Here is a 26,625-nt window from a genome sequence, read left to right as displayed (position 1 = left end):
AATCCAGGTATGGTCACTGCTGCACCTCTGTTTCCCAGTCTGTACAATGGGGCAGTGACCTCGCTGACCTCACAGAAGGCTGGGAGGGTTTGGCAGGCCTCGGAATAGGAACCAGCAAGGTTCTGCCCAGATGTTATGGAGCGTTGAGATGGTTTGGCGTGAAGGTGTTCCGCATCCAAACCCATTTCCCAGCAAACTGTTCACTACTCCTCCTCCAAGTGAGGTGGGGGTCAGAGGGCCAGATCAGGCATGGAGCTACACTGATTTACATCAGCTAAGGATCTGGCCTACCAGGGTCTGGTATCTAGACTGCAGGGCCCCATGTACCCTCACTGCTGACTCGAGGTGTCCTCGACGGGTCCTTGCCGGAGTGAAACGGGTTCAGCTGTGAGTGGTGCTAGGACCAAACGGGTCTGAGCCCATTACACAATGCGCGACTGAGCCCACGATCCCCGGAGCTGGATGGTGCATTTCTGTGTTGGCCCTGGCCAAAGCCTTGTCCTGTTCATATCATATCAGCAGTCGTGTCCTCATGCGGATGGGCCCTAGGTCCCCGAAGCAATCCGGAGCGTGCAGAATGAACCCACAGGCGCTGAACACAGTCCTGGCGTTCCGGTCTCAGCCGGATCCCCGGGTAGTTCATTTGCTCGGCCCCTAAGAAGGACCCAGGCGAGCTGGCTTTCCAGACAACCCCTTAGTTTGCCGTTGTGCATCTGCCCAGCCGGCGGGTCGCTGCTAATCCACACGTCCCTCGGGGGCGGGTTTGGAGATTCCTCCCTCCCCCACGCGCCCGGGTCTCCAGGAGAACAGCCGCCGCGGGGGCGGACCGGGCTGCTGGGAGGAGCCCTGTGCCTCAGTGGCTGCCCGGCCAAGCCCGGGGCGCCGGAAAAGGGGCAGCACGTGGGGGCGGGGGGTGGCTAGTGGCCTCCATGGCCACCGCCCAACGCAGCGGGCGAAGCGAACACCAGCTCCGCGGCGCGGCACCCCGCCCTCGCCGTGTCTGCTGCGCCCCGGGGCCGCTCCGGGGCCCGCGGGCCGAGTCTGTAAAGCACGCTAGCGCCCGCCCCCGTGCCCCGCGGGGCTTGGACAGAGGCCCCCGGAGCTCCAGCCGCTGGGACGCCGCTGGGCTGTGCCGGCGTGAAACCAGCCGCTGGGGAGCGGCCGGGCTGCGCAGGGGGAGAAGCCGGCCCCGGGTAAGTGAACCCAGCCCCGGCTCCCTGTGAAGGGGAGCTCGGATCTGCGGCTGGAAGCGCCTCGCGATGCCCCCAGGGTCGTGCGCGCTGCTCCCCTCTCATGGCACTTGTTGCTGTTGGAACTTGCTCCCCGCGGGGAAGGAAGGAGCAGGCAGCCAGGGCCCCTTTGAGCCCCGTTGCTGCGTCCCCCTGCCGAGTTCAGACCAGCCGGAGCCCGGAGACTGAAGGGCGCTGGGGTCCTTGTGAGAGGTGGGTTTGCAACCTCTGGACCTGGCTCCAGGGTGCAGGGATCAGGCACAGAGACTGGGCCCGCTCCGGGGCTGGTGTAGGTTAGCGCTGCCTGGGTCTGGATTTACACCGCTGAGATCTGGCCAAAGGAAGGGTGAGGTTTGCTGCTTGGAGGAGGAAAGCCGGGCAGAGGCAGCCTGGGAGCTGAGACAGGGAGCCATCGCTGGCATGGGGTGACCGGCTCCCCGGCAATCCCCAGCGCCGGCAGCTTTCGCCTCCTTGGCTCGCGCTGTCCGAAGGAACAAGAGCAGGAGTTTGCCAGCCAGGCCCCGTAGTTCAGAGCAGGAATGAAGGGTAGGGTTGGCTGCTATGCTGGTGAGGTGTGCAAGTCCCGGGGATCCTTCGGGCCAGTCCTCAGCTGGTGTAAATCAGCATAGCTCAGCTGCCTTGTGGAGCTATTCCAGCTTACACCAGCTGAAGAGCGGGCCCATCATTTCTCTTGCAGCAGGACCTACCAACCCCCGATAGGAATCAGGGCCCCTAACTCTGCAGCCTACAAACCAGTAACACAAAGACAGTCCCTGCCTCTGCTTGCATGAAACCTGCAAAGGATTCTTACAATGGAGATGGGCCAGGCCCTCACCAGTCTGACTTGGGTTTCGCATTCCTCAGAGTTCAGGGATCATTGGATCCAGGAGGCCACATTGGCGTAAATTTGGGGTAACGCCATCAGCTTCAGTGGAGTTACTCTGGGTTTACATCAGTGTTACTGAGCCTGGAGTCTGGCCCAGGGTTCTTGAGCTCAGGGAATTTCGGTTCTGGGTTTGGAATCGGGACCCTGGGGGAGGGGCTGTGTGTGAAGAATAGGCCAAAGTCCTAGATCCAGATCTTTGGAGCAATATCAGAGAGGAGTCTACACACCCCAGCTGAGATCGGGGCCCCATTAGCCTGGGCGCCCCACACACAGGGAGAGGCACTCCCTGCCTGGCAGGGTTACAGCCCGCCCGCCCACACCCACACGTGTCAGATGGTGGGGGGAGGGACATATCATTGTTCCCATCTTACAGATGGAGAACTGAGGCACAGAATGATGAACGTCTGTGACAGTGCTGGGAACTCAGCGCCAATCTCAGGGCTTCTCACCTGCTGCTATTTATTGTTTGAAAGGCGTTATCCCAGGCCCCAATCCTGCAGCCGGAGCCACGTGTGCCTGGGAGGAGCCCATCAGCTGTAGCAGGGCTCTGCATGGGCCTGCAGGGATGGAACTGCAGGGTTGGCTCTGACCTCTGCAAAGCGTAGTGCATGCAGAGTATGGGACAAACGCTGCATAAAGTCACCTTCTACTTCACTGACTTTTTAAAATAAAAGGCGGAGCCGGTTAATTTTTCCCTTCTCAGAAAGGTTCAACAGTGACTTGGCCAAAGAGCTGAGGTCAGGAATGTCCATTGTCTGCCCTGGGGCAACTTTTGACAGCAGCGAGGGAAATCCATGCAGAGCCTGGTCTGTTTGCGTGTGATGGAAGTTCCAATAGACTCTGACCCAGGGCCTCACAAATGAGGTGGCTCTTGAAATGCAGAAGGTTTTAGGTTTTAGTTGCTAAGGGTCTGTCTAGGCTACCCACGTTACAGCGATGTGCGCAGCGTGTGTTATCGGCAGGGGAGAGCTCTCCCGGCAATAACAAATAACCCCCCCGAACGAGCGGTGGTCGCTTTCTCGTCGGGAGCGCGGCTCCCGGAGCTAAAGCCCTATATACTGGCGCTTTTCAGCGCTATCAATTTTTGTCGCTCGTGGGGTGTTTTTTCACACCCCCTAAACGACTGAAGTTTTAGCACTGAAAGCGGCAGTGTAGACGCCGCCTGACAATCCTGCTGTGCAGGCAAGAGCGGTTCTTCAGGAGCCCACTTGTGGAGCGGCTTTTGTCCAGGAAAACCTCCTACTGCCTGTCGGGGGGAAGGATCCCCATCCCTGATGAGGTTTGCATCTTTGAAGCAAGGGAAATCAGTCTCTTTCTCGGCCCTGCGGGATGATGGATGGTCTGTGACTAGGCAGGGAGACATTAACCGGCATTTGTCCTGCAGTGTGGATTATTTTTAAAGAGCTGATTATCAAAGCGGGATGAATCCACACAGTGGCCTGTGAATTCCCTGCCGTCTAGCTAAGACAAAGGAGCCTAGGTGCAGACAGGCAGGAGAGCGGTGTTGGAAGGGAAGCCGCTGGGGATCACCACTGCTTTATCACTGGCTTTCTGCCTTTAATTTCTCTTGTTCCTGGGCAGGGAATGTTTGCACAGTGCAGTTTGGTCTGGGTGCTGCTTCCTTTGGCACATAGCAGCTGAGAGCGACAGAGCAAGGCAGGTTTAGAAACCGTCCTGATCCCTGGCGACAAGAGGCCGAAAATGTGACAAGGTTTCTGAGATCAACAGGCTCTTTATTGCTCACTGTGCTAACATGCAAACCTGATAATCCAGCCTCTCCCACCCACCAACAGCCACTGGCCTTCACCCGCTCCTCAGCACGGTCACTTCTCCAAAAGCCATTGCAGTTTGTTTGCTTTTCCAGAGTGGGCTGGATTTTCCTTAATGACTTAGGAGTCAGTGGGACTTGTACTCCTAAATCACTCTGGCACTTTGAAGCTGCCACCCCCAGGGTACTGTCAGGAGGGAGAGCACAGTGTGGTGTTATTCACAGGGGATGGGGGCAGGAGCCCAGGAGTCTGTTTCTGGCTCTGTCGACCTTGGGCTCATCACACCAAATTTTCAAAGCTAGATGCTGGTTTTGGTGTCAAACTTGAAACACTTCGGGCCTGATTTCCCAAAGTGCTGGGCACCCCCAAATCCCAGATGAAGTCAGTGGACCCTGGGGGTGTCTGCATCTCGGAGATCAGGCCCGGGGGGTCTCACAAATTCAAGCACCCTAAACCAGTTTAACCCGTCTGTGCTGCAATTTCCCCCATTACAAATAAGGAAAAATGAGCTCCTGACTTGCTTCCCAGGGGGTTGTGCGACTGAGCCCCCTGTTGGTGAGGTGCTTTGGGATCCCTGTGTGGAAGGCACTATATGAATGATCTGAGGACAGTCTATTAAAACCAATTCTATTTTGCACTTCTATAGCGCGCTCCACCCACAGAGCTCAAAGCACGCTTCAGTATTGTCACCCAACGGTACGGATACGGAAACGGAGGGACAGGGAGGTTGGACTAGGCTTGCCCATGGCCACGAAGCAAGCTAGTGTCAGAGCTGGGACCAGAGCCCCAGTCTGTCGTTCGTCAAAAGAAGTGAACAAACCATGTTTGTGATGCAGCCTGCTTGATATGTGTGTCAGGCGTTCGCAGAGGGTCGGGCCAGAAGGGACCGCGCTGATGATCTAGTCTGAGCCCCTACACAGCACAGGCCAGAGACCCACCCCTGGGTTCCCGCATGCAGCCCCTACGCTGTGCTTGAGCTAGAGTAGCTCGGCTAGACGAACGTCCAGGGGGACATGTGGTTTAGCAATGAACTCTCCTGGTCCCTGTTGGCAATCCCAGCCTGGCCGGACACCGCAGGATGCAGTCATCGGCTTCCCCGTTGTTGCTGTGAATTGGGGGGAGTCTCCTGTGAGAAGAGAGGCCGAGGCTGCACTGGACGGGGTACCAGCACAGCTCGATCAGTACAGCTGGACTGGCAAACCCTCCTGGTGGGGATGCAGTATCCACTGGCCAGAAAGCGCCGTTGGCAGTATAGATTGTACCAGTTCCCTGCGTGAAATACACCCCAACCCACACTGCTATGGCAGCAAAAATGTCTAGGGTAGCCCTGGCCTTGGATTACAGGTGTTGGCATCTGAGACAAAGCCAGATAAGCTTGGCCTTGCTGTGACTGACATAGCAGGAATGCGGAGAGAAGGGGGCGTCTGTGAGCCAATGGGATTGATCCAGTACAAGGGAACATGTGATCTCCCACGAACAAAGCAGCGCTAAGCAATTGTCCGATTGGCTCATCACCTTGGAACAACCTTGGTTTTATTTAACCAGGAGCTGTCCAAATTGTTTTGCCGACTCCCCTGGAGGGGGAAGAGGGAATCAGGCCAGGCTGGAAACACGAAGAATAAAATCTCAAATCAGCAGCATGAAGTTCCAGGGGATTCCCTGGCACCAGCCTAAGGGATCGCCCACCCTGCACTGCAGTGTGGACTGTGGGGGGTGGGTGAATGATAGTGCACCCAAAAGTAGGGAGCTCTAACCGCCCCGTGGGGAGGCTGCTGGACCAAATGAAAAGGTAGCTGGTTTGCACTACCATAGGCCTGTTTGAATGAGGTCTTTTGCGCCTAACTCACTTTAGGCACTTTGGGAAATCCCACCTGCAGTCTCTGTGAGTAATATTTCAGAAGTGCTCGGTGACACACTGAAAGCCAGTGGGACTTAGGCTCCTCAGTAATTGAGGCACTTCTGAAAAAGTTCCCCACAGAGATGACAGGTGGGATTTTCAAATGCACCCAAGTGAGTTAGGAGCACAAGTTCCATTGACTTTCAGGTACTTTAGCGGTACCTCCCTAGCCCAGACAGGGGTGTCACTGGGCCCACACCCTCAGTGGGGAATCGGAAATCCTGACCTTTGCACCTTCCGCAAGGGTTCTCTGTAACATCAGCTGTAAGGAACGATAGCGGGTCAGATCTTCAGCCGGTGTAAATCAACATAGCTCCATTGAAGTCTTATCGACCTAGACTGATTTCCACCAACGGAGCATCTAGACCAGGGGTTCTCAAACTGGGGGTTTGACCAGGGTGGGTTGTGAGGTATTACATGGGGGGGTCGCGAGCTGTCAGCATCCTCCCCAAACCCGACTTTGCCTCCAGCATTTATAATGGTGTTAAATATGTAAAGAAGTGTTTTCAATTTAAAAGGGGGGTCGCGCACAGAGGCTTGCTATGTAAAAGGGGCCACCAGTACAAAAGTTTGAGACCCACTGATGTAGACCATAGTCTCGTTTTAAAGTGACCCTGGAGGTATACACCACCTCCACCTGGTGAGCGCCTGGCACTGTGGTATCTGGGCTGCCTTTGTGTGCACAATATAACACCCGCCTGCCCGTGAGAGCAGGGAGCTCGTCCTTTGCACTGCTCTGATGCCCATGTGCACAGTCCCACAGCCCCATTGTCAGTGCAGCTCGAGGCACTCGGGTGCAGAATTCTTCTCTGCTGGCAGAACGTGCGCCTTCTGCTGGCTGCCTCCCCCTTCCTGCTTTGGTCATGGCCACAGACGGGCTTGCTCTTCGTGGCCCTCCCAGCGGGGAGGGAGAAGATGTCAGGAAACGCCGGGAGGCCATGCACAGGGTTGGGCTTGGATTGTGTTGCTACCTGTGTCGATCAGGAGTGACTCTGCTGAAGTCACTGGCCTTACTCACAGGTAAACCCAGGGTCAGCAAGAGGGGTAAAGCCCCCGCCTGTTCAGATCAGCTGTTGCTGTGGCTTTGGGAGAGCAGAGAAGCTTCTCAGGAGCTTGGGACAGGACCCATCTTCCTTCTGTTCCCCTTTTCATTGTCTTCAGTCGCATGGTGACCTGTCCTGCCCATATGAAGGGTACAGCCCCTGCCCCACGTGGCAGTCCACTCAGTGGCACTGACAAGCGCCACAGGCTTTGAGGAACAGCATCAGAACCTTTGCCCCAGTTCCAAACACCTGGAGACCATGGCTCTGGCTCTGCATTTATTTAAGAGCCTCTGTGGCTCTTGGCGCTGGAGTATCTGAGCATCTGCCAGCTATCAGTGGGCTCCATCCAAGGCAGGCAAGTGTTATCCCCATTGTACAGCTGAGGAAACTGAGGCACAGCATGGGGAAGTGACCTGTCCAAGAGCTCATGAGACTCTGGGGCTGCCCCAGGAACTGAATCCACATCTCCACAAGGCCAACCTTCCTCTCCACCTGAACTCAGTGCTGTCATCCAAGGCTACTCGGCCTCTTTGAAGAGCTCTCCCTGCGGCGCTGACGTTTCATGGTTAGTATTTATTTTCAGCCTTCCCAGAGCATGGTTAATAATCCCTCTGCTGCTGCAACATCCCGACCCGTGTGTCCAGTGCCTGCACCAGACAAGGCTGGGCAGGTCAAGTCTTTGTCTTGGACAACAAGGAAAGTTCTCAGGCCAGAACCCAGCTGTGTTCCTTCTGCGGCTGGCCAGGCATTGGCTGCCCTGGCCCATGGCTGAGTTCTTACCGGAGTGGGTGGGCGGGCTGGTGGGTGGGAAGAAGGCTGGCAGGGATGGAACTAGGGCCAGAAATGTTGGCCAGGGATTTTCTGATGTGGGCACTCATTTTTTTTGGCAGAGCCACTTGAGAAGCCAGGGCCCTTCCGAGGTGCTGCCTGGGTATGTGACTCCATCGAAGTCAGTCACCTCATCGAGTCATCGAATCTCAAGGCTGGGAGGGACCTCAGGAGGTCATTTAGTCCCAACCCCTGCTCAGAGCAGGACCAATCCCCAACTAAATCATCCCAGCCAGGGCTTTGTCAAGCCGGGCCTTAAACACCTCTAAGGAAGGAGATTCCACCATCTCCCTAGGTAACCCGTTCCAGTGTTTCACCACCCTCCTAGTGAAAAAGTTTTCCCTAATAGCCAACCTAAACCTCCCCCACTGCAACTTGAGACCATTACTCCTTGTTCTGTCATCTGCTACCACTGAGAACAGTCTAGATCCATCCTCTTTGGAACCCCCTTTCAGGGAGATGAAAGCAGCTATCAAATCCCCCCTCATTCTTCTCTTCCGCAGACAAAATAATCCCAATTCCCTCAGCCTCTCCTCATAACTCATGTGTTCCAGCCCCCTCATCATTTTTGTTGCCCTCTGCTGGACTCTTTCCAGTTTTTCCACATCCTTCTTGTAGTGTGGGGCCCAAAACTGGACACAGTACTCCAGATGAGGCCTCACCAATGTCGAATAGAGGGGAACGATCACGTCCCTCGATCTGCTGGCAATGCCAATACGTATACTGCCCAAAATGCCATTGGCCTTCTTGGCAACAAGGGCACACTGTTGACTCCTATCCAGCTCCTCGTCCACTGTAACTCCTAGGTCCTTTTCTGCAGAACTGCTGCCGAGCCATTTGGTCCCTCGTCTGCAGCGGTACATGGGATTATTCCGTCCTAAATGTAGGACTCTGCACTTGTCCTTGTTGAACCTCATCAGATTTCTTTTGGCCCAATCCTCTAATTTGTCTAGGGCCCTCTGTATCCTATCCCTTATGCTTCTCCCATCCTGTCAAGGTTCCTCCCCCACTCTGAACTCTAGGGTACAGATGTGGGGACCTGCATGAAAAACCTCCTATGCTTCTCTTTACCAGCTTAGGTCAAAACTTCCCCAAGGTACAAAATATTCCACCCTTTGTCCTTGGATTGGCCGCTACCACCACCAAACAAATAGTGGTTACTGGGGAAGAGCTGTTTGGACACGTCTTTCCCCCCAAAATACTTCCCAAAACCTTGCACCCCACTTTCTGGACAGGGTTTGGTAAAAAGCCTCACCAATTTGCCTAGGTGACTACAGACCCAGACCCTTGGATCTTAAGAACAATGAACAATCCTCCCAACACTTGCACCCCCCTTTCCTGGGAAATGTTGGATAAAAAGCCTCACCAATTTGCATAGGTGACCACAGACCCAAACCCTTGGATCTGAGAACAATGAAAAAGCATTCAGTTTTCTTACAAGAAGACTTTTAATAGAAATAGAAGTAAATAGAAATAAAGAAATCCCCCCTGTAAAATCAGGATGGTAGATACCTTACGGGGTAATTAGATTCAAAACATAGAGAACCCCTCTAGGCAAAACCTTAAGTTACAAAAAAGATACACAGACAGAAATAGTTATTCTATTCAGCACAATTCTTTTCTCAGCCATTTAAAGAAATCATAATCTAACACATACCTAGCTAGATTACTTACTAAAAGTTCTAAGACTCCATTCCTGGTCTATCCCCGGCAAAGACCCAGCATACAGACAGACACAGACCCTTTGTTTCTCTCCCTCCTCCCAGCTTTTGAAAGCATCTTGTCTCCTCATTGGTCATTTTGGTCAGGTGCCAGCGAGGTTACCTTTAGCTTCTTGGTGAGAGGAGCTTTCCCCTGGCCAGGAGGGATTTCAAAGGGGTTTACCCTTCCCTTTATATTTATGACACCTCCCATTCCTGCTTCATTCAGGCAGAGATGTCTGAAGAGTGCTGCAGAGATGGGCTATACATCCCAGTGTGCTGGACGGGGCACGGGGACTGTGTTTCTGGCCATGTTTGCAGGAGCAGATGTGCTGCTGAGCACGGTTCCTGGGATGTGTGTGGGGTCGGGTATGGTAAAGAAAATCCTTTAACTGGGCATTTCCTTGTTTTGAAGGCCTGCTATGCACACACGCTTTCTGCTGGTATCGCTGTCAGGCAGAAGTGTAATTATTTACCAGTACAGTTATACCACTGCGAGCACTAATGTGGGTGCAGTTATACCAGTATACAGGTGCCTTAAGCCAGGAGAGTCTGTTCCCCCTCCTGGTTGGGGATGAATTGGACCGGTAAGAACACCTTCATACCAGTATAGTTGTGTCCACACTCGGGGCTTGGACCACTTTAACCCTAATGGCCCTGTAACCCAGTACAAGTTCTGTGTGGAGACGAGGGCTAAGGGTTGTGGGGGACTGGTGGCACTTACACACCTGGGCCTGGTTAGTGATGAGAACAACTAATAATCACCCCCCAGTGCCGCCCATCAGTAGCCTGGTTTTCATCCGAGGATCTCCAAGCACACTGTAAAGGTTGGTTAATTCAGCCTCCCAGCAGACCAGTCTCACTAGCCCTCTTCGACAGGTGAGGAAGCGAAGTCGTGGGAGGGGAAGTGACTTGCCAGCCGGCCAGTTGAGAGCAGAGGAACCCCTGGGCTCTGCTCTGACCACTAGACTGTACTCCCTGCAGATATCCTCAGAGAAAAGTCACAGTTCTGTGACCAATCAGCCCCTTGCAAGGGGCGGCTCCATTCTATGCGACCTCTCACTCTGGCTATGCAGTTACTGCACGTCCATCACTGAGCCAGCCTAGACGCCGTCTTGTCTGAAGGAGACAGGTGCGGAGCGTTGTTCCAGCCCCGCCGTGGAGGGTTGGTCAGAGATGGTGAATTTCCTTCCATTTGTTTCTGTGACGGGGCTGCACTGAAAGAACCGGGCCCCGTGGCCCAGCTCTGGCAGCTGGCTGGAGTTCCTCTGACTCAGGGTGCGTCTAGCCGAGCGTGTGAATGTAGAACCAGCAGCCGCCCAGCGTGGGCACTGATTGCAGCAGAGCGTTTGTGGCAGCGGCAGGATCCCGGCTGTTTGGCGGAGTCTCCACTCCCTGGCCTTTGGAATCCAGCCGCTCAGCGTGATTTCCACTAAAGAGAAATCCAGCCCTTCCTTTGCCTTTATCGTGCTGTGCCTGTAACCCGTGTGTCAGATGTGACGTTCCTGGACTGTCTGGGTCTGGGTTAGCAGGGGAGCCACTTGGGGAGGGGAGTGTTTGTCCAGGGCTGAACGCACTGGGGCTGAGTAATGATTAGGCTGTGTGAGGGGTTTTCTTGGCAAATGCTGCAGTGTTGTTACCATTCTGAGACAGAGATGGACGGAGACGTTCTCCCACGATACGCTGGCAAGGGATTCACCCGGCAGCTCGGCTTCCTGCAGCGCTCAGACCCAGGCAGGGTGCCCCAGAAGTCGTGCGCTGCGCCTGTGTGGACACAGCGGCTCCCATGCTAGTTCTCGGTACGGGCGCTCCAACTGGAGCCAGCCTGCCCCGCGTGCAGCCCGCCGTGAAGACCGTCCCCGGCACAGCTAGAATGGCGCCCGGCGGGCTGAGACCCAGCTCTGTCTTTGGTGCTCCCCAGGCCGGCGCTGAGGGAAGGAGCAGTCATGGCAGAGCTTCTCTTGGCCGAGTTTCCAGCTTAGTTTCATTTTTGTTTGAATCTTTGTTCAGAAGGAGTTTTCTGGGACCGTCAGGTTCTTTGCTTGCTGGAGGGAAGAAGTGCCTCAGTTCTCCTGCTTTTTCAGCTGTTCAGGTGTGTTGTGATTAGCTAAGAACCCTGGTCCTGATTCTCCTCTCACACCACTTTCATCTTGGTGTAACCTCACTTCCTTAAATGGGATTACTCCTGTGAGTGAGAGGAGAATTGGGCTCAGAGGGTTACTCCTGATTTACATCCAGGTGAGAGAGAGGAGGATGGGGCCCAGTGGGTTTTACTTCTGATTTGCACCAGGGGAGTGAGGGGGATTTGGCCCCAGTGGGTTACGCCTGATTTACACTGTGGGGAGTGAGAGGGGAATCAGGCTCAGTGGGGAGGGAGGAGGGGAGTGAGAGGGGAATCGGATGTGTCGTTTACCCAGGCTGGTCCTGCTCAGAGCTCAGTCAGTTCCCGTATCCCTCTGTGACAGCCACTGCTCCCTGGTGTGCCTCTGGCCGGTTAGGCAAGGCCTGTGTTTGGGAGACAGCGTGCAGGGATTCCCTCCCGCCTCACCCCTGCAGCTGTGGGCTGGTGAGCTCAGATTACCCCTAGCTGAGCTTGCACAATCGTAGCACTGTGTGCGGGTGTGCGTGGCTGAGCTTCTCCTGTTGCTGTGGGGCAGTGGGAGGGGTGTAAGCGCTACAGACCGAGCAGGAGGGATCCGCACGCACTGTGGGGTGCAGGCGATGTGCTGTGCTAAGGCCCAGGCCGGTGGCACAGCTGAGCCTCTGGCTGGGTGGGACAGGCCACTGCGCCCTGGCTGTGCGTCTTGTGTGGTGCAGGTTTCCCACGCAGCTCTTGGAAGAGGGCTTGCTCCTCCCTGCCCCGGGAACACCTTGTGCCGCTTGCATGCTGCCTCTGCGCCTGGCCCCGCCGCGCCTGGCAGGGCTGGGACGGTGTTGCTCACCTGCCCCTCCTCTCTGACTCACTGGTTCCCCTGGCACGGCAAGAGCCAGCGGAGTGGAGCCAGAGCGAAGACAGAGGCTGGCGGAGGGGACCAGTCGACTGTGTGTGGGGGGATTGGGAGAAATCCGTGAGCTGGATTTCAAATCAGAAGGCAGCTGTTTCTGGGCCGGCGCAGGGTGGAGAAGCCCGCCAGGTAAGGACGGCTCTGCTCCTTCCCGGGGGTCGGTAGGTGAGCTGGGGCGGGGGAATGAATGGAAGGGAAACCCGGGGGCCTGGGGTGGAGAAATTCGCCAGCCCTGCCAGCCCCACTCGTGGTACCAGAGCACATGGCTGTGGCCTGGGAGACATTTCCTTCCTGTGCCATTCTGGAGCCCCCTGGTTCCGCTGGGGCTGCGGGGAGATGGGGGAAGGAAGAGGGGAAAGGCAGCCTCCTTGTTTACCACAAGCCCTTTGTATTCAAGGAGAGTGGCTCTGGCCATCCCCTCTCTGGAGGGTGCTAATTACAGCTCCTGGGAGGGAGAGGGCAGCTGCCGTGGCAGGGCCTGAGAGGCCCCTCTTTGCTGGTACCCCGCCGCCCCCCCAGTATGGGACTAGCAGAGTAACCTCGCTCAACACTAAGCCAGCAGAGAGACACCCAGGGACTTCAGTGGGCTTGGCTTAGCTCCGGGGGGCGTGCCATCCCCAGCACTCACTACAGGAGTATGTTCTCAGTGGAGACAAAACCAACCCCTAGTCCTTTCTCCGGAGCCCCCTCGCTTTCCCTCCCCTCGTTGCAGTCTCTGGGGCTGGGGACGCTCCTTGGGGGTTTTTATTTCTGCTAAATCCCCATGGCTCAGAGTTTGCCAGCCCCCGGTGCTGATGTCTGGGCTGGCAGGAGGTTTGTGCTGTTCGGCTGGCAGAGCAGCCAGGATATGGCTCTGGTGGACGGACCCGTCCGGAAGATTCACGCCCAACGGCCAGGGAGGCAGCGAATGGGGCCGAGTCACTGCCAGGAGCCCTGTGCTGTCAGGCAAGGAAACTCCAGGGCCCAGGAGTGGGTCAAAGACTACAGGTGTGAGCAGGACTGGAGCAAGGGACTTGGGGCCTCCTAAATGTCCCAGAGCCAGACCCTGAGGGAGCCATTCCTGATACAGTATGGGAGGCTCCAAAGATTTAGGGGTCATTGGCCACGTGGCCTAGAGCAGTGGTTTTCAAACGGCGGGTCGCGGCCCAGTCCTGGGTCATGTCGGCTCTGGTCAGCATTGCCAACTAGGCCATTAAAGGTCCCGTTGGTGGTGCCACCAGGCTAAGGCAGGCTGGTCCCGACCTGCTCTGACACCGCACTGCCCCCAGACGCGGCCAGCAGCGTGCTGCCCCCGCCCCGAGCACCGGCTCCACACTCCTGGCCAATGGGAGCTGGGGTGGGAGGGGGCGGTGGCTGCAGGTGAGAGCTGCGCGGAGTTGCTTGTGCACCTCTGCCTAGGAGCTGGACCTGTCGCTGGCTGCTTCTGGGGCACAGCGTGGTCCGCGGTGCCAGGACAGACAGGAAGCTTGACTTAGCACCCCCGCTACGCCGCTGACCGGGAGCCTCCTGAGGCAACCCCATGTCCCAATCCCCAGCCCTGAGCCCCCCGCTGCACCCCAAACCACTCATCCCAGGCGCCACCCAAGCCTGCGCCTCCAGCCCAGAGCCCTCGCCCCCTCCTGCACCCCAACCCTCTGTCCCAGCCCAGAGCCCCTTCCGACACCCTGAACCCCTCATTCCTGGCCCCATCCCACAGCCCTCACCCCCGCACCCTAGCCCCTCCCACACCCCAAACCCCTCTGCCCCAGCTCCTTTGGGTCACAGGCATCAACAAGTTTCTTCAACTGGGTCGCCAGAAAAATGTTTGAAAACCACTGGCCTACTGGATGGGGCACTACACTGGGACTCAGGAGACCTGTCTTCTTTCCCCGGCTCCTCTGGCCTGCTGGGTGATCCCGGCAATCACTACCACTCCCTGTGCCTCAGTTTCCCCATCTGTACAATGGGGATGATGATCCTGACTTGCTTTGTAAAGCACTTTGAGATCTGCTGATGCAAAGCTCCAGATAAGAGCGGCTATTATTTATTCATTATGATCTTATCTTGAGTAGAAATAGGAATCACTGGAACCTGGGCTAACGCCCATCCAGGCTTCTCTCCGATTTGCCTGGGGGCGCCTCGCAGCCCAGGGGTGTTTGAAGAATCAGCCTGTTGTGGTGTTGCCTTTGCTCTGCGCCGGTCCCTCTCCCGCTATAGCGGGTGGCCCCTCTCTGGGACGTGTCCGTGCCAGGAACTGCTCTGCATTGTGTCCTGACCTGAGACCTGGCCTCTCCACTCCCCTCACCACTGAGCCCAGTGCGGGTGTGTCCTTGCTGGCCCCTGCTCCTCTGCCCTGCCTTGCTCCCCGCATGGGCCTGCCGGGTGAAATGTACAATCAGTGACTTATCGCTCTGCATGAGTAATGAGGAAGGAGACAGGCTGCTTCGCCTCCTGTGACTTGCTCCCAGTTAACCCCTTCCCTGACGCCAGTGGGTTCGGGAAGGGGACTTGGCTGTCCCTGGGCAGGAGTGGAGGTGTCATGCCCTGGCCCTGCTGCCTCTCCCTGGGGGTGAGGGAACTCAGCAGCGTCCCTAGCAAACCAACCTGCCTCCCTTCCACAGAGAGCACAGGGCTGTGTGGACGCTGCATTCGTGGCTGTGTGCCCACAACAGAGCCACATGGGCTCTCGGTTTGGAGAGATGCAAGTCTGGATTTTCTGGGAGCCCAGCACACTGAATGCTTCAGAGAATCCGGGCCACACTGTTCATCTTGAGAGTCAGACGGTCAAACACAGGCTGTAAGGGGCTGGCCCTTTGTGCATGGGCAGAGCAGGGAGGTTGGCACTGGCTTGGAGAAGGCTGCTCATGAAAGAATTGTAGACACTGGCTCAGGATGGCTGCCGAATCAAATGTGAAAACAGAGTGAGCCAGACACTCAGACGGTGTCCTCAGGGGCTGCGCTCATGGCAGATCTTCCCTCAGCAGCAGGGGCTCCTCAGCCTGATCCCCAAAAGGGATCCATGCGTGGGCAGCAGAAGGAGGGGTGGCCGTTGGCATTGGCAGGCAGGTGCCAGATGGAGTGACATGCAGGGCTGCAGCGCACGAATCACAGAGGCTAAGAGCCAAGGTTCCAACGGGCCGGAATACGGATTTCTGGTGAACTTTCCAGAGGACAAGGGGAGGGGCTAGGAAGAGGTGCGTGAGAAATATTATGATTTGTTACGGCTGTGGTGGGAGCAAGGCAGGCTTTGGCCTGGACAGAACAGGGGCATGCAGCCAGCAGGGTGATCCTGTGGGCTCTGCTCTGTTCTCGTTCATAAATTAATCCTGGCTGACACCTCAGGAAGCTTTCCCAGTTTCTTGTTTTTCCCATTAAGAAAGGGATAGAAAATATCATACTGCCTCGATATAAATCCATGGGACACCCACACCTGGAGTACTGCGTGCAGATGCGGTTGCCCCATTTCAGAAAAGATGTATTGGAATTGGAAAAGGTGCAGAGATGGGTAACACAAGTGGTTAGGGGTATGGAACGGCTTCCGTATGAGGAGAGATTTAAAAGATTGGGACTGTTCTGCTTGGAAAAGAGACGACTAAGGGGGGACATGATAGAGGTCTGTAAAATCATGACTTTTGTGGAGAAAGTGACCAGGGAAGTGTTATTTACCCCTTCACATAACACTAGAACCAAGGGTCATCTAGGGAAATTAATAGACAGCAGGTTTAAAACAAATAAAAGGAAGCATTTCTTCACACAATGCACAGTCAACCTGTGGAACTCTTTGCCAGGGGATGTTGTGAAGGCCAAGACTATAACAGGGTTAAAAAAGAGAACTAGTCAAGTTTCTGGATAATAGGTCCACCTGTGGCCATTAGCCAGGATGGTCAGGGACACAACTCCATACTCTGGGAGTCCCTAAAGCTCTGACTGCCAGATGCTGGGCCTGGACGATAGGATGGTTCACTCCCTCTGAAGCACCTGGCACTGGCCACTGTTGAAAGACAGGAGGCTGAGCTAGCTGGACCTTGGGTCTGACCCAGTCTGGCTGTTCGGATGTTCTTATGCTCAGTTCCCGCCCCGGGTGCTGTGCAGCTCACACGCCTCCCCCTGAACCAGGGACCTGGCCGTGAGGGAGCAGGGGTGGATTTATGGGGCTGCTGAGGTTTGGTTGCAAAACCAAGTGGAATCTGGATTGTTGTGCTGGGATTCCCAACTAGCCAGGCTGAACTCAGGGGATGAGGACATGGGGGTGGGAAGAAATGAGGGGGATGGGTCCCTCCCCGGAGCCCATTAAAGTGTGGGCGTAGGCCCCCCACTGACACCGGCAGCTCCGGTGCTGGCCTCACACTAGGCAGCTCTGCACCGTGCCCGTTTCCCAGCTGACAGATGTGAGAGTTAAACAAAACCTGGGCTTGGTGCCCAGAGAAACTGGCCATTCCCTTGACTGAACCTGCCAGGGCTAGGGGGCGAATCCTTTGTCACAGGAAGCGGGAGGGGCCCTTCCCCTGCTGCTGAGACAGGAGCCTGGGAGTGGGACTAGGTGAGCTCAGGGTGCTGGAGGGGGGAGACACAGACAGCCTGGAGCCGCAGCAAGAGGGAGAGGAGAAAGGAAGAGCTGGCCAGGACCGGGGGAGGGGTGGAGGCGTCGGCTGGGGCAGGGGTGGGGGTGACGGCTGGGAGCAGGCGGAGGGGTGGAATTAGGGAGCCTAATTAGGAATTAGGGGAGGGTATGACATCCCAGTGGACATGGGGTGGGATGGAGCGGGGTTGTTGTCCAGCAGTGGGTGGATGCGGGAGGCAGGACAGAGACCGGCGGGGCCTTGAGCTAAACTCTCAGGTTATGTCTACACTGTGATGAACCCGTGGGTGGCCCAGCTAAGCTGCCTTGGGGCCGCGAGGCTCGGGCCATGGGGCTGTAGAATTGCAGGGTCGATGTTCGGGCTCAGGGACACTCCCCACTCCTGGGGTCCCAGAGCCTGGTCTCCAGCCCAAGCCCCGTGAGGTTGCGTCAGCAGAGCCGGCCCGGCTGCGGGTGTTCGTGGCCGTGTAGACGTAGCTTAGCTGCTGCTCAGCAGCGCCCCACACTCAGAGCTAGCTCTGCCCGTACCAGAGGGGGGCGCCAGAGCAGATCTGCAGGGACCCTGCAACCCTGGAGCCGGCACTGTGCTCCCAGGCGTGCTCCTCGGCCGACTCGCAGGGAGCCTGAATTTCCCCACTGTGTGACTCGCAGCATACAGCTGGTCTGCCCGGTGACTCCGGGGAATCGATGCCAGCGGCTGCAGCAGCCTCACCAGTTTCCTCACCACCGTGTGGCCGCTGCTGAGCCTGTGCCCGGGGTTGTGCCCTGGACCTGAGTTCCTAGCATAGCCCCATAGGCAGAACACAGCCTGTGAGTGCTCCCGACAGGGGGGCCCATGGGCAGGGTGGTTCACAGGGGGCTCCTGGGGATTCAGCCAAACAGTTTGGGGCCCAACTTTCCAAGTGACCTCTGATTTGAGGGGCCTCCGCTGTGGGGGTCTCAGTGGATCTGATTTCTGGGGTGTGAGGAAGCTGGGGTGACCTGTGGATGTTCAGCACCTTTGGCCCCAGGCCCTGGCTGGGGGTATTTAGGCTCCTGAAATTCAGAGGCTGCATCTGAGAGCTCGTTGGCTGGAGCAGGATGGTACTGGGAGTATCTGCTGTCAGGGCTGGGTGCCCACGCTGGCTAGGCACGCGGCTCAGCCTGTAGCTCCCCTCGGGAAACGGACTGGGTTTCTTCCCGCGCTCCGTTCACAAGAACTGGCTAAATCAATCAGGGCAGGTCTGCAGGAGTACGCGGAGTCAACGCCAGTCTGGTGGCTTGTGGTTTCCGCTCACAGTGAGGCGAACGGTGAGCAGCTCGGCTCAGGAACCCGAAAGTGCGAGTGAAACTCGGTGGCTGGGATTCCAGCGTTTTCTGAAACTGCTGGGGGGCTGGGCCCTGTGAACCGAAAGGTGGTGTTCTGCGTGCCGTGCTTGGCTGGCAGACTCGGCTGGGATCTGGCTGGTGAGCTGCCCTTCCTCCTCCGGGACGGACACCAGCCAATGGAGTGACTGCGTGAAAGTCACCGGCCCCAGGGTCCCGCTCTCCAGAGCTCTGCACACCAGGAGGCTGGCCAGGGGCCACCCAGAGTGGCTGCACTTTTGCTCCATCGGTGCAGGGACCCGGGGTGTAGTTAGCTGGCTGCTTATGCCAGCTTGCTTTCGTCACCCCAGCAAAGGCCGCGTTTTGCACTAGTGCAGAGGGTCTACCCCAGCAGCGTGCCCTGGGGACCCACAGAGATACAGATACGCAGGGCGGGGGGATTTGCTTTCTTTCTGGGTGGGATCCCTCTGCCCCTTCCCTAGGGAGCGGCTAGTCCCAGCTCCAGACAGGAACTCTGGGAGACTTTCAGTTTCTCATGTAACAGGCTGACTCAGCTGGCGGGGGCGGGGAGACAGGCACAAACGCCGGCTCTGCCCCCACCAGAACAGCTGCAGGGTGAGCAGCAGTGAGTGGGACAGGTGGCCCCCAGGGCTCCACTCTCGCAGGCTGGGGGCCACGCAGTGGGATTGTTCACTGGGACTGGGGCAGCCAGTGCTGTGGCCCCTACAGCTCCAGAAGGACAGTGCACTCCAGCTGCCCGCAGGGCTTTCCTGCGCCAGGGGATGGAGGGACGGAGAGGCAGGGAAAGGGCTTGGGGAAGGGGATGAGCTGCCAGTCCCCAGGGGTGCCATCTGAGATGCCCTCTAGGGGCCTCAGCAGCTCCCGGCCCCAGCTCCCCCCACGCAGCCTGGTGCAGCATCGGAGAGCTTGGGCCAAAGCTCCGGTGCAGCTAATGTTCTAAGTGAACCCAGGGGGCCTGAGGCAAACCCCGAGCCTTGCCCCAGGGCCCGTCTGCACCGTGGGCCCAGCTCCCTTTGCAGGGCAGCTCAGACGGGAGCTTGGCGAGAAGGCATGAGAAGGAACGTTCCAGCTGAACGAATGCCCCAGTGTGTGTGTGTGTGTGTGTGTGCGGGTGTGCGCGACGGCCTTACACAGCTCTGTGTGTGTGTACCAAGTATCAGAGGGGTAGCCGTGCTAGTCTGTATCCACAAGAACAACTGCCACCAGACTCCTCGTTGTTTGTGTGTGTCTGTGCGATGGCCTTACACAACACTCTGTGTGTGTGTGTGTGTGTGTGAAGCACTTCTGAGTCTTTGTCTTTTATTTAACCAGTTCCCACTCAGGGTCGCCCACTCCCGGGAGCCTCGGCGTGGGTCTCTGCCCCTCACTGTTCCTGCCCCCGGGGCCACCACTGCCCATGGAGAGTAAAGAGGATATCAGCGACTCGGACAGCGGGATCATGCTGCACTCAGGTGGGTGAATGGCAGGCTAAGTCCAGCTGCCGGCTGCCGCCCTCTGCATCGGCCTGGGGCTGGAATGTGAGCCCAGGAAGGCGGGTGTGGGGGGAAAAGCTGTTCTGGGTCAGTGTCTCTTCTGGGGATTCCCCTCCTGGGCCCTTCTCAAGGTAGGTTTCCCTGCACTGAGAGCTGTGTCTGGAGCGGGAGGCCATTTGCCAGGGACACGTGAGCCCTGAAGTGCCTGTATGTCACACACATCCGTCCTGTAACTGTAACCGTAGGCAGGGCTGCGCTAGCAGGGGCTGCAGGTTGGGAGAGAGGGGCACCGGCAGAGCTGTGGGGACCCAGGGCTGGGCTGGCAGGGGCTGCGGGTTGGGAGAGAGGGGCACCGGCAGAACTGGTGGGGAGCCCCAGGCTGGGGTAGCAGAGGGGCTGTGTGTTAGGACGGAGGAGCAGCGGCAGATTGGCCTGTGTGAGGAGAGCCTGGGGTGGCTGAAGATCCGGGAGTGAGTGGAGTCATCAATGTATCTGTGAACTTCCAGTTTTCAGCATTTATTTGGCAAAAATAATCAGCTGATACTGTCACAACTCCCCCTCCCCCCCGCCCTCAGATTTTCCAGTTGAAAATCCTGCTCCCTATGTGCCCAGTCATTCCCAAAGTCAGTCTAAAGGTGCCCCCCACACCTAGAGATGCTGGTTGGAGGGCGGGGGGAGGTTGAGGATGTCCCCAGCTTCATGAAGGTTGAGACCTTACCTTGAATCCCCTGGGCTGTCAGTGAGCGGGGCACGGTAACCACTGCTAAGATTTACAGCTGGATTCACCGACGAGAACACTGCCTTCAGGATCAGGCCCCCGGTCCAGGACCTTAGCTCCGGCAGGGGCCGGTACCAGATGTGTCAGAGGAAGCTTCTTAGCTCCAGGCAGCTCAGGAAAGTCTGCAGCATGGAACAGAAATGGCCAGGAGTGGTGACACATTGGTGAGGCCTCATCTGGAGTACTGTGTCCAGTTTTGGGCCCCACACTTCAAGAAGGATGTGGATGAATTGGAGAGAGTCCAGCGAAGGGCAACAAAAATGATTAGGGGACTGGAACACATGAGTTATGAGGAGAGGCTGAGGGAGCTGGGATTGTTTAGCCTGCAGAAGAGAAGAATGAGGGGGGATTTGATAGCTGCTTTCAACTCCCTGAAAGGGGGTTCCAAAGAGGATGGCTCTAGACTGTTCTCAATGGTAGCAGATGACAGAACGAGGAGTAATGGTCTCAAGTTGCAGTGGGGGAGGTTTAGATTGGATATTAGGAAAAACTTTTTCACTAAGAGGGTGGTGAAACACTGGAATGCATTACCTAGGGAGGTGGTAGAATCTCCTTCCTTAGAGGTTTTTAAGGTCAGGCTTGACAAAGCCCTGGCTGGGATGATTTAACTGGGAATTGGTCCTGCTTTGAGCAGGGGGTTGGACTAGATGACCTTCTGGGGTCCCTTCCAACCCTGATATTCTATGATTCTATGCTACAGGCGTGCTGAGCTCTCGGCAAAATCCAGCCCCAAGGGCAGGTGCTGAGCCGTAGGAAATTCTGGGCTAAAAGGAATGTCCTGGTGCGAAGGGGAAACATGGCTCTCTCCTGCCCCTCCATTTGCATTCCACTCCCAGGACCCAGCTCAGCCCCCGCTGTGGATGAAACCAGCAGTGTTTCCACTCAGAAACCTGCAGTCAGGGCTCCCTGCTTTATCTGATGGCAGTGACCTGGAGCTGGCTGCAGCCTGCTGATGCTCCAGCTAGAAACATTCCGGGCTGGGCTGGGAGCCTGCAGGCCAGCCTGTACTTTGAAGTGCCACTTACCCTGAGATGGGCCATTCCTGCTCTGGGATAGCCCTAAAGGTCAGCCTTTTTAGGTACCAGCCCCAATCCCACTCCAGGGAGGGCCTGAAGGGCCGCTCTGTCTGGGTCATTAAACATCAGCTGTCACGGTCACCTGGTTCCAGCAGCGCCCCCGCTCCAGCCCACAGAGGATGAGGAGTGGCGCTGGGCTGACAGGCTGGGGCAGGGAACTAGCCTCAGACGCATTGTGGGAAGTATCAGAGCGGGCTGAAAATTGGAATTTCTGTCCCATGGAAAATTCCGATATTTCTAAATTAATTTTTATCCCAAATTGGGCTGAAAAGTCAAAAGATTGTGGTCACATGACTTCCATGATGCACTGCCTCGGTTAACTACAGGGTGACCGCAGTGCATCATGGGAGATATAGCCCAGCCAGGAGCCCAGTCCCTAGAGGCCAGTGGGGGCACGAGTGCTGGTGGACAGATTAATGTAAAACTGACTCGGAATGAAACCTGGGTTTGACAAACCAGAGCGTCGCCGCTGGGCTGGCCCAGCCCAGACCCGAATCTCCCATTTTGATTTTCCCAATAGAAAAACAACACATTTTGGCAAAATTGAAATTTTTCCTGCCGAAAATTTTGATTTGACAGTTAGTGCATCTTGCATCAAAAAAACACATTTAGATGGGAAATTCCAGACCCCCGAGTAAATCCTCAGTCAGATCAGTGACGCTGGCGGGCTTGGCAGCCGGATCAGCCAACACCTCCCAGCTGCTAACGCGAAGTGAGCAGAATTGGAGGACGCTCGATCCCTCTGGACTGGTGGGGAGCTCTGTGGGGCAGGATCGTCTCTGGGCTCTTTTTCAGCACAGGGACTAGCATCCTGGGATGCACTTGAGCAAGCTGTAGAGAGCAGCGTAACAACACACAGTGAATCCACTTGTTTAGTTAAATCTTCACAACGGCTCCAACAGCAGGTTGGTTTGTGTTGTTATTCAGAGGGAGAAACTGAGGCACAGAGAGGGGCAGTGACTTGTCCGAGGCCACGGGGGGGGAGTCACTGTCGGTGACTGGAGTAGAGCCATCGATTTCCTGGTGCCCAGCCCTGCGCATGGCGTGGAGGCTGCCGCTCTCATCCTGGAAAGGGGCAGTGTCCCCAGCCAAGGTGACTTGTATGAATGAAGGTGCCCCAGCTGGCTGGGGGAGAAACCAGCTCGGGGTGAGCTGCGGAGATGGCACAAGATTCGGTGCCCAAGCCCCAGGCACCTTAGAATCCAAGGCCCCAAGTGGCCCCAGTCTGTGCTCAGGGCTGGCCCTGCGTCTCCCCTCTGGCTGCTGAATCGCGACTCCTGCTCTCATCCCCCACAGGCCAGGACAGCCCCGTGTCTCTGCTGAAGGACCTGACCCAGGCGGTGCGCAAGCAGCAGCAGGAGCTGGCAGCGCGGCTGGAGGCCTGTCTGGTGGAGCTGAGGAAGCTGTGTCTGCGCGAGGCAGTAAGGAGCCCTGGATCTCGTGGGCTGGGCCTGGCGGCGGGTTGGCTGGATGGAGATTGTTCAGCCATCTCTCGTTTGGAGAGGAACCTGGTGGCTTTCCAGGAACTTGGGGATCCCTGCGTCTGACGGAGGGGGCTCCACCGGCTAGCCCAAAGCCACAGCTTCTACCTAGGGCGGCCAGTTTTGGTGGGACTTATTCCTGGAAGTTTCATCAGAAGACAGTATCTTTAATTAAAGATTAATGTTAATTCCTGAAAAAAGAAAAGGAGGACTTGTGGCACCTTAGAGACTAAGCAATTTATTAGAGCATGAGCTTTCGTGAGCTACAGCTCACTTCATCGGATGCATACCGTGGAAACTGCAGCAGACTTTATATATACACAGAGAATATGAAAAATTACCTCCTCCCACCCCATTGTCCAGCTGGTAATAGCTTATCTAAAGTGATCATCAGGTGGGCCATTTCCAGCACAAATCCAGGTTTTCTCACCCTCCACCCCCCCCCACAAATTCACTCTCCTGCTGGTGATAGCCCATCCAAAGTGACAACTCTTTACACAATGTGCATGATAATAAAGTTGGGCCATTTCCTGCACAAATCCAGGTTCTCTCACCCCCTCACCCCCCTCCCAAAAACCACACACACAAACTCACTATCCTGCTGGTAATAGCTCATCCAAAGTGACCATTCTCCCTACAATGTGCATAATTAAGGTGGGCCATTTCCAGCACAAATCCAGGTTTTCTCACATCCGCCCCCCACCCCCATACACACACAAACTCACTCTCCTGCTGGTAATAGCTCATCCAAACTGACCACTCTCCAAGTTTAAATCCAAGTTAAACCAGAACATCTGGGGGGAGGGGGGTAGGAAAAAACAAGAGGAAATAGGCTACCTTGCATAATGACTTAGCCACTCCCAGTCTCTATTTAAGCCTAAATTAATAGTATCCAATTTGCAAATGAATTCCAATTCAGCAGTTTCTCGCTGGAGTCTGGATTTGAAGTTTTTTTGTTTTAAGATAGCGACCTTCATGTCTGTGATTGCGTGACCAGAGAGATTGAAGTGTTCTCCGACTGGTTTATGAATGTTATAATTCTTGACATCTGATTTGTGTCCATTTATTCTTTTACGTAGAGACCGTCCAGTTTGACCAATGTACATGGCAGAGGGGCATTGCTGGCACATGATGGCATAGATCACATTGGTGGATGTGCAGGTGAACGAGCCTCTGATAGTGTGGCTGATGTTATTAGGCCCCGTGATGGTGTCCCCTGAATAGATATGTGGGCACAATTGGCAACTGGCTTTGTTGCAAGGATAAGTTCCTGGGTTAGTGGTTCTGTTGTGTGGTATGTGGTTGTTGGTGAGTATTTGCTTCAGGTTGCGGGGCTGTCTGTAGGCAAGGACTGGCCTGTCTCCCAAGATTTGTGAGAGTGTTGGGTCATCCTTTAGGATAGGTTGTAGATCCTTAATAATGCGTTGGAGGGGTTTTAGTTGGGGGCTGAAGGTGACGGCTAGTGGCATTCTGTTATTTTCTTTGTTAGGCCTGTCCTGTCCTGTACTACATAATGTAATTACATGTAAGTCATTATGCAAGGTAGCCTATTTCCTCTTGTTTTTTCCTCCCCCGCTCCCCCCAGATGTTCTGGTTTAACTTGGATTTAAACTTGGAGAGTGGTCAGTTTGGATGAGCTATTACCAGCAGGAGAGTGAGTTTGTGTGTGTATGGGGGTGGGGGGGATGTGAGAAAACCTGGATTTGTGCTGGAAATGGCCCACCTTAATTATGCACATTGTAGGGAGAATGGTCACTTTGGATGAGCTATTACCAGCAGGATAGTGAGTTTGTGTGTGTGGTTTTTGGGAGGGGGGTGAGGGGGTGAGAGAACCTGGATTTGTGCAGGAAATGGCCCAACTTTATTATCATGCACATTGTGTAAAGAGTTGTCACTTTGGATGGGCTATCACCAGCAGGAGAGTGAATTTGTGTGGGGGGGTGGAGGGTGAGAAAACCTGGATTTGTGCTGGAAATGGCCCACCTGATGATCACTTTAGATAAGCTATTACCAGCTGGACAATGGGGTGGGAGGAGGTAATTTTTCATATTCTCTGTGTATATATAAAGTCTGCTGCAGTTTCCACGGCATGCATCTGATGAAGTGAGCTGTAGCTCACGAAAGCTCATGCTCAAATAAATTGCTTAGTCTCTAAGGTGCCACAAGTACTCCTTTTCTTTTTGCGAATACAGACTAACACGGCTGTTACTCTGAAACCTGTTATTAATTCCTGGAGACTCCAGGCCAGTCCTGGAGGGCTGGCAACCCCCTGGCCTTGATTGCAGGCTGCCACGGCCAGGCCGGATGGCTGGGGCAAACCTTAGCCCTGGCACTGAGGGGTTAGTTTGGGCCCATAGCTGCTCTGGTGTCTGGGCTATCCCAGGAGGATGGGGAATACATGGCAGTGCCAGTCAGTTAGTGCAAAGCTGACCGTGTGCTAGGACCACGTGCACGTTGGCTGGTGTGCCCACTCCTCCAGGGCCTGCCCCCCAGGGCCACGTGCGTGTAGGGTGGGAGCACACTCCTACGCAGGACACGCTCCCCAGTGCGCCCCGGCTCCTCACCCATCTCTGGTGGAAAAGACGTGCCATGTGTGATCCCTTCTTCCCCTGGTGGTGCCCTGTGCTGCCCTGGAGGCTGATGTCTGTCCCTGCCCTCCCCAGGAGCTCACGGGCATACTGCCGCAGGAGTACCCCCTGAAGCAGGGGGACAGGCCCCCCATGGTGCGGCGGAGGATTGGCACCGCATTCAAACTGGACGAGAAGACAGTCATCTCACGAGGAGTGGTAAGGAGCCTGCTGAAGCCCGGGGATCTCTCCCTGGCGTTAGGCAGGGCACGGATGGGTCACCGCCACCACTTCATGGTGGCTCATGTGAAATGAGTTTGGAGGGTCTCAGAACAGTTCCACAGTCCCCAGCACCCCCACAAGCCCGGTCTGGTGGGCTCTGGCTCGGTCGGTCCACAGCACAGGAACTGCTCCGGCCCCTTGTTGGCTTTCTCAGCGCGGAGGCCAAAGAGTGAGGAGGCCCTTCCAGGTCAGGGGGAGGCAGCGGTGAGGGGACGGATGCTTCCCTTGCTGTACCCGCCCGGTAGATCAACGGAGTCTCCAGGCTGCCCCACCCCATCGGTACTGAAAACGACCCGGATGCCTGTCCCAGCCGGCTCTGTCTGTCCCTAGCCGTCTCCAAGGGAGGAGAGCCCAGCACTGAGGGGTGGTGGACAGCAAGCTGGAGCTGTCCCAGCTCTTGTGAGGAAGCCCAGAGGTGCTGAGGCTTTGATGCTCAAGCTAGCAGGGTGGAGGAGGGGAAAGGGCATGGCTCCATCAAATGGGCAGAGTCCATTGATGCTTGATTTGCAAGAGTTCGTTAACATGCCAAACTCTCCACCTCCTGGTGACCTCTGCCTCAGCTTCCTCTTCCAGCCCACGCCCCAAGATAATGACCCAGCGTCCAGAGTGGTGCTGAGGATGGGGGGACGGGAGCGGGGGACGACTGCTCCCTCTGGCGGGAGGGAGAGGTGGGAGCATGTTTCCTCTCCCTTGACTCCAGTCTTGGGGACCAGCCTGTTGAGCCTCTG

General features: G+C 56.1%; 1 protein-coding gene across 7 annotated transcripts in view; it reads left to right on the top strand.

Annotated features, from left to right (window-relative positions):
- The first annotated feature begins 882 nt into the window (after positions 1-882).
- Positions 883-26,625, top strand: part of INAVA (innate immunity activator) — a 36,224-nt gene continuing 10,481 nt past the window's right edge. For 3 of the 7 annotated variants that reach the window (XM_078849796.1, XM_078849795.1, XM_073320031.2), the window contains exons 1-4: positions 12,192-12,486; positions 19,553-19,692; positions 22,864-22,988; positions 25,712-25,834. In XM_078849796.1, the coding sequence (XP_078705922.1) occupies positions 19,638-19,692; positions 22,864-22,988; positions 25,712-25,834 (303 nt within the window). In that variant the 5' untranslated portion in view covers positions 12,192-12,486; positions 19,553-19,637. Of the gene's footprint in view, positions 1,194-12,191; positions 12,487-17,985; positions 18,836-19,552; positions 19,693-22,863; positions 23,175-25,711; positions 25,835-26,625 lie in introns of those variants that run through there. The other 4 variants (XM_078849793.1, XM_073320032.2, XM_078849794.1 and 1 more) reach the window with 4 other exon arrangements.

This window comes from Lepidochelys kempii, chromosome 21, assembly GCF_965140285.1.
Source record: "Lepidochelys kempii isolate rLepKem1 chromosome 21, rLepKem1.hap1, whole genome shotgun sequence".
NCBI classification, from domain to species: Eukaryota; Metazoa; Chordata; order Testudines; family Cheloniidae; genus Lepidochelys; species Lepidochelys kempii.
Note: the sequence above shows the minus strand (reverse complement) of the source record. Positions and strands in the feature narration are given on the sequence as shown.